Genomic DNA, 6,881 nt, shown 5'->3' with positions numbered 1-6,881 from the left:
CGTGGTGCGCCCGTACCTCTTCTGTTTGTGGCCTTTCCCAGTCTCTCTTTCCCTCTTGGGGAAAAAAAAATTGCATTTTCCAAAATTCTCCTTGGCTTTCAGGTTCAGGCTAGAAACCAGACAGTCCCAGCCAGGGAAAGCTGTGTAAGTTACGGTGGTTCAGACCAGCCTGCTGCTGTTCTGCGTTTCCCTGAATTTGTCACCGACCACATCCTGAGCGGGTTTACAGCAGCCACTCTGCTGATGTCCTGATGGTCTGCGAGCACTGTGTGAGGCTTGGCTCTGGTCTCAAGTCTGGGGTTTGCCCGAACAGTCGTGGGAGGTCCCTTTTTCCCCCAAGCACCATTTTCTGGAGCAGCCCCTTACAGGGCACAGAATCACAGAATCACAGAATGTTAGGGGTTGGAAGGGACCTCTGTGGGTCATCTAGTCAAGCCCCCCTGCTGAAGCAGGGTCACCCAGAGCAGGCTGCACAGGACCTTGTCCAGGTGGGTCTTGAATATCTCCAGAGAAGGAGACTCCACAGCCTCCCTGGGCAGTCTGGGCCAGGACTCCGTCACCCTCAGAGGGAAGAAGCTCTTCCTCGTCTTCAGCTGGAGCTTCCTCGGCTCCAGTTTGTGCCCGTTGCCCCTTGTCCTGTCGCTGGGCACCACTGAAAAGAGTCTGGCCCCATCCTCCTGACCCCCACCCTGCAGATATTTAGAGGCATTTCAAAGGTCCCTTCTCAGCCTTCTCTTCTCCAGGCTGAACAAGCCCAGCTCCCTCAGCCTCTCCTCGTAGGGGAGATGCTCCAGTCCCCTCCTCATCCTCGTAGCCCTCCGCTGGACTCTCCCCAGTGGCTCCTCATCTTTCTTGAAGTGGGGAGCCCAGCACTGGACACAGCACTGCAGATGGGGCCTCACTAGGTTACTAGCTAGTAACCAGGGGCCTCACCTACATGAACAGTTTGGTGATGGGGAGTTAGCTCTGGCCTTCAGATTAGATCAAGGCACCAGTGGTAGACTGGACACAGCCAGAAGGATCAGTGGGGTAGGAGTAGGTTGAAGCTCATACGTGAATTTACAGCCCAGAGCGGCTGTAAAAGGCCGTTGCTATTATGGACTCTCCACATCTAGATGTGTACAAGTCTCTGATATGACCCTAAACCCATTAGCTGGCTGATTCACCTGCTGTTATTCCTTCTCTATGAGTGCCCGTCCTACGGGATTTAAAGAGTTTAAAGGATTACTGTGGGTATAGAAGAAGCCATTAAAAGGAATCAATACAGAAGAGCAGGACCAAATGAGTTTGCCTCGACGAAGCAGCTGGAACAACTTCAGCCTCTCTTCCTCCCATTTCCTCTCCCTTCCCCCTTCCCCTTTCCTTCAGCTCTTTGTGACCATCGTTCACCACCTCGTGAAGTGCTTCTGCCCCTGCAACTGCACCAGCAAAAAAAACCACCCTGAATGGGTCAAAGCGTGAGACCAGGACCTGAGGTTTCTCACGGCAAGCCACGTCTCTGCCTGCTTTTCTGCAAAGTCCAGAAAAACAGCATTTATTAACCACATTTTTTAAAACGTATTGACAGTGCAGTTAATGCTCTCCTCCGAGCCTCTCTGTTTGATGTTGTCCTGCTTGTGCCAGCTTCACACTCCTCCTGCTCTTTGCCACCCCTCCCTGAGCTTTTTCCTGCTGCTGGTTCGACCGCAGAAGAAAAGCATCATTATCTTCTCTCTTTTAAAGTTCAGCTTTGCAGAGCTGGAAATGAGACTGCTATCACAGATGGGGCGAATGCATTGATAATAATAGACCCAGATGTAGCTTGGATGTTATTTTCAACGAGGGTCTGCCAGGAAATGCAGACTACAGGGCGAGAGAAGTAATAAATGAAAAGACCGTGCTAGGTCATTTATTGTCACCCCCCAGCTGAGCGTACAGCTGTTCTGGTCAGCCCCGTGCTCAGGCGTATGGGCTGGCTGACTCACGCCGTGGCAACCTCTGCCTGAGAATTTAGCGTTGCACACATTTGATTTCACTCTTTGAGTTCCGTCTGATTGAAAACTGACAGCTTCTGAAGTCTTCAGCTCTTAAGAAGCGACAATGTTTGACCATGTGTCTGGACTTTAGGTGAGGAACTAAAGCAAGCGCTGGCCACCTGCGTGATACCTTTATCTGCACTGAGCAGCCCCAGCTCCACGTTGTGTTATCAGACCGCTCCGGGGCCTCGCTGGCTGCTGAAAGGGGCCTGTGGGCCTTGCCTAGGAGTCAGAAACTTTAAAAAATCGAATAATTTTTTAGGACCCTGCAGCAAGGAGCTGAAACGTGACTACAGGCTTGAAGCTGGTGAAGGGTCTGGAGAACAAGTCCCATGAGGAGCAGCTGAGGGAGCTGGGGCTGTTCAGTCTGGAGAAGAGGAGGTTGAGGGGAGACCTTCTCGCTCTCTCCAGCTCACTGACAGGAGGTTGTAGTGAGGCCGGTGTTGATCTCCTCTCCCAAGTAACCAGCAATAGGATGAGAAGCAATGGCCTCAGGCTGCGTCATAGGATGATTTTCTTTACTGAAAGAGTGGTCAGGCGTTGGCATAGGCTGCCCAGGTCAGTGGTGGAGTCTCCATCCCTGGGAGGGTTTGAAAAACATGTAGATGTGGCCCTTGGGGACATGGTTTAGCAGGCATGGTGGTGTTGGGTTGATGGTTGGACTTGATGATGTTAGAGGTCTTTTCCAAACTTAATGATTCTATGATTCTGTGAACTACCCCAACAAGACCATAGTGATGGGTTTATGCCACCGCTTAGTGTGGCTCTGATGAGATAAATGGACCAGTATCAATCTGTAACTGGAATGGGTCAGAGGTCTGGATGAAACCTCCTAGACTGCTGACAGACAGACCCAAAATCCATGGCCTTGTCAGGATGCCCTACAGCTCATGCATCCTGGCTTTCCCTTTCTGAGCATGGGAGCACATCTTTACCTGAGAGCTGGAAAATGGGAAAACACCTGTATAGTTCAACGGGAAAGTGACACCCAGAGCCAAATAAAAGCCTTTGGTCAGACCCTGAGCTGGTGGGAACAGATGTTGCTGGTCTGGTTGTAACTTGGCGGGTCCTGGTGCAAGGCATTTAATTTCCCAGCAGCAAGAGGCCAGTGAAGTGCCTGCCTTGTTACGACCATACACACATTAAAAGAGCAGAAGAGCCTTCCTCCAGGCACAGCCTGCCCCGGCACCGACATCCCACATGGGTCTTCCTCGAAACCTGGAGCACAAAGAGGAGATCTCTGTTTGGTTAGCACTGAGCACAGCTGCACATCTGTGGATCTCCAGCACACGGTTCAGGTGTGGGACCTAATATATACTTACAAATATCACAGAATCACAGAATCACAGAATAGTAGGGGTTGGAAGGGACCTCTGTGGGTCATCTAGTCCAACCCCCCTGCCGAAGCAGGGTCACCTACAGTAGGCTGCACAGGACCACGTCCAGGCGGGTCTTGAATATCTCCAGAGAAGGAGACTCCACAACCTCCCTGGGCAGCCTGTTCCAGTGCTCCGTCACCCTCAGAGGGAAGAAGTTCTTCCTCATGTTCAGACGGAACTTCCTGTGCCTCAGTTTGTGCCCATTGCCCCTTGTCCTTTCACTGGGCACCACGGAAAAGAGCTTGGCCCCATCCTCCTGACACCCACCCTTCAGATATTTGTAGGCATTTATAAGGTCCCCTCGCAGCCTTCTCTTCTTCAGGCTGAACAAGCCCAGTTCCCTCAACCTCTCCTCCTAGGGGAGATGCTCCAGTCCCCTCACCATCCTCGTAGCCCTCCGCTGGACTCTCTCCAGTAGCAGAGATGGGTGGGTCAGGGTGGGTGTCAGGAGTATGGGGCCAGACTCTTTTCAAGGGCACAAGGGGCAATGGGCACAAACTGAAGCAGAGGAAGTTCTGTCTGAACATGAGGAACATGAGGAAGAATTTCTTCCCTCTGAGGGTGACGGAGCCCTGGCCCAGGCTGCCCAGGGAGGCTGTGGAGTCTCCTTCTCTGGAGATATTCCAGCCCTGGCTGGACACGGTGCTGTGCAGCCTGCTCTGGGTGACCCTGCTTGGGCAGGGGGTTGGGCTGGGTGACCCACAGAGGGCCCTGCCAACCCTGACCATTCTGTGATTCTGTGAATCTGTGGAGGAACTGGACTGACAGGCTGATGTTTTCCACACTTTCGCCTGATGAATGGTGCCCTCTTAGGAAAATGAACAGGGGGTTCTCTTCGGGTCTGTGTGTCCCGAGTTGCGGAGCTGCGGCCAAGTGCAACAGCAAGCAACATCCCCAGGAGTGGGCTGCTGTGCAGAATCCCAGCATGGCAGGGGTTGGCAGGGACCTCTGTGGGTCACCCAGCCCAACGCCCTGCCAAAGCAGGGTCACCCAGAGCAGGGGGCACAGCACCGCGGCCAGGGTGGGGCTGGAATATCTCCAGAGAAGGAGACTCCACAGCCTCCCTGGGCAGCCTGGGCCAGGGCTCCGTCACCCTCAGAGGGAAGAAGTTCTTCCTCATCTTCAGATGGAACTTCCTCTGCTTCGTTTTTTTGCCCATTGCCCCTTGTCCTGGAGGGTCTGTGGAGTGCCTAAGCTCATAAATCAGCTCATAAATCATGTCATTTATCCCATCAGAGAAATGTCACTCAAGCTTAGACAGCTTGTAAGTGCTGCACAGTACTCAAGGTTTGGGTGCTGCTGGCATGAAGCTGTTGTAAAGCACCTTGCGCATGGGTCAGTGCCTGCTGCAGGCTGCTGGGCCTGGGGTGGCGTGTGGTGAGCAGGCGGTCACGGGGGAAAGGAGAGGGAGATAAGAGGGCATTGTGTCCTGAGCTCGCCTGTTAAGCAAGTCACCGGCCTTTTTCCTTGAAGACCACACCTCGCTGCAGACTGACCACTCCATGGACAGACCTGCCCACCGCTGGTGGGCATCCCCCACCCCGGCCCCAGCCAATGACCCCGCGGCACGGGACGGGGAGGAGCTGCCAGCAGTGGATAAAAGCCTCCATGGGGTCTGCAGCTCAGCTACGGGGTCTGTGTCCTCCCGCAGCTCTGAGCAAAGCCGCCTGCCACCATGGTGCACTGGACAGCCGAGGAGAAGCAGCTCATCACCAGCCTCTGGGGCAAGGTCAACGTGGAGGAATGCGGTGCCGAGGCCCTGGCCAGGTAGGTCCATCTCCTGGGCATCTGCTCAGCTGCACCCTGGATGAAGAAACCATGGCAGTTGCATTTGGGAGCATTAATGTGTTTGTGTCTGCTTGTGTCCCTCCGTCTCTCACCAGGCTGCTGATCGTCTACCCCTGGACCCAGAGGTTCTTTGATAACTTTGGGAACCTCTCCAGCCCCACTGCCATCATCGGCAACCCCAAGGTCCGTGCCCATGGCAAGAAAGTGCTCACCTCCTTCGGGGAAGCCGTGAAGAACCTGGAAAACCTCAAGGCAACCTACTCCAAGCTGTCTGAGCTGCACTGTGAGAAGCTGCATGTGGACCCCGAGAACTTCAGGGTGAGCTGTGCTCGGGGCTTGACCCTCTCTCCCTCCATCCTACAGAGTTTCTCAATGCCTGGAGGTTTCAAACAAGCATAAATAACATATATTTTAGTTACCAAACAGAAAGGGGCTGGCTCGGATGGAAACTGCGGAGAGGGGAAGGTTGGCCATTTGATAACGCCAGGGAAAAGCCAGACTCCAAGCTGTGAGCGATCTGGGGACAAATATAGGCAGATGCTCTGAAAGCCTGGAGGCTCGCTTGTGCAGGCATGGCTTCAGAAAAGTGAGAGAAAGATGTCGGGAGGCTGACTGGGACTGAGCGTGGAGAGCATGGAGGGAAGTTCAGCTGTGTGGGTGCCCCTGGCACCTCCTGGCCCCAGGGATGGGGACCACCTCGTCTCCCCTTTTTCCAAGGCTGGAAGACATGAGAGGACAGGGAGAAGCAAGTGTGGGCTGGTCAGGGGCTGGACACTGGTGGGAAGAGATGCAGACTGGGATTAGAGACTGGGAGGACAGGTCTGAGCATGGGGACAAAGTCAGCAGATGAGGGAGGGGAGCAGGACGGGAATGAAGAGATCAGGGTGCAGGGGGGTGAGAAGTCACTGTGGGTGAAGAAAGGGAGCAGTTCAGGCTTGAAGGGACTGAAAGGGCTGGATGTGGCTGATGGTCTCTGTTTTAGTCTCTTTTTTAGCCTGACTTTGGGGATGTAGCAGGTAGCTCTCACACTGACCCTAACCCTCTGCTCAAGTAGGCATGGAGCTTCACAGTAGTGAAAGAAAAAAAAGAAAAAAGGCAGAAAATATCTGGAAATAAAGTCTAGAGGCTGAAAAAAGCAGGTGTGAGAAGAAGCAGAGACAGAGCAGGTGGATACTGGTGCATATGGTCGGCACAGGATTATTTTCATACACAGAGAATTCAGCTAACAGAGCTTCCCTGGGCTGCAGCCCCCAGGACCCACCAGAGAGCTGGGGTCCCCCCAGCCCCTGGTCCCTGGGTTCTGTGCAGGACAAAAGGGTGCTCAGCACTGTACTGACCTGATTTCCTTCCATCTCCAGCTCCTGGGAGACATCCTCATCATTGTGCTGGCTGCACATTTCACCAAGGACTTCACCCCTACCTGCCAGGCCACTTGGCAGAAGCTGGTCGGCGTGGTGGCCCATGCTCTGGCCCACAAGTACCATTAGAACCTCCGGAGGCAGATGTGTCTGTAACAGTCAATAAAACCTCCATATTTTCTGGACTTCTTAGTGTGTTCCTGTGTCTCTGCAGCTGCCTGTAGGGTGGGAGGGAGGGACCAAGGGGCGCAAAAAGGGGAAGATGGGCTCCTGGCTGCTGGGAGCATCACGCTCCAGAATGGCTGGCCAGGAGGGAGGGTCCAGGTTATTTGGGCTCCCTC

General features: G+C 53.9%; 1 protein-coding gene across 1 annotated transcript; it reads left to right on the top strand.

Annotated features, from left to right (window-relative positions):
* Nucleotides 1-4,976: 4,976 nt before the first annotated feature.
* On the top strand, nucleotides 4,977-6,669 carry LOC104339472 (hemoglobin subunit rho). The gene is made up of 3 exons (XM_075414390.1): nucleotides 4,977-5,161; nucleotides 5,278-5,500; nucleotides 6,541-6,669. The coding sequence occupies exons 1-3, from the start codon at nucleotides 5,070-5,072 to the stop codon at nucleotides 6,667-6,669; spliced, it is 444 nt and encodes a 147-aa protein (XP_075270505.1). The 5' UTR covers nucleotides 4,977-5,069.
* The last annotated feature ends 212 nt before the right edge of the window (nucleotides 6,670-6,881 follow it).

This window comes from Opisthocomus hoazin, chromosome 1 (genome assembly GCF_030867145.1).
Source record: "Opisthocomus hoazin isolate bOpiHoa1 chromosome 1, bOpiHoa1.hap1, whole genome shotgun sequence".
NCBI classification, from domain to species: domain Eukaryota; kingdom Metazoa; phylum Chordata; class Aves; order Opisthocomiformes; family Opisthocomidae; genus Opisthocomus; species Opisthocomus hoazin.
The sequence above is the reverse complement of the archived record's forward strand: the minus strand, read 5'-3'. Positions and strand labels throughout refer to the sequence as shown.

Coding starts and splice junctions, on each gene's coding strand:
- LOC104339472 (XM_075414390.1), top strand. CDS start 5,070: ATGGTGCACTGGACAGCCGAGGAGAAGCAGCTCATCACCAGCCTCTGG. Junction 5,162..5,277: donor GGTGCCGAGGCCCTGGCCAG/GTAGGTCCATCT, acceptor GTCTCTCACCAG/GCTGCTGATCGTCTACCCCT. Junction 5,501..6,540: donor TGGACCCCGAGAACTTCAGG/GTGAGCTGTGCT, acceptor TTCCATCTCCAG/CTCCTGGGAGACATCCTCAT.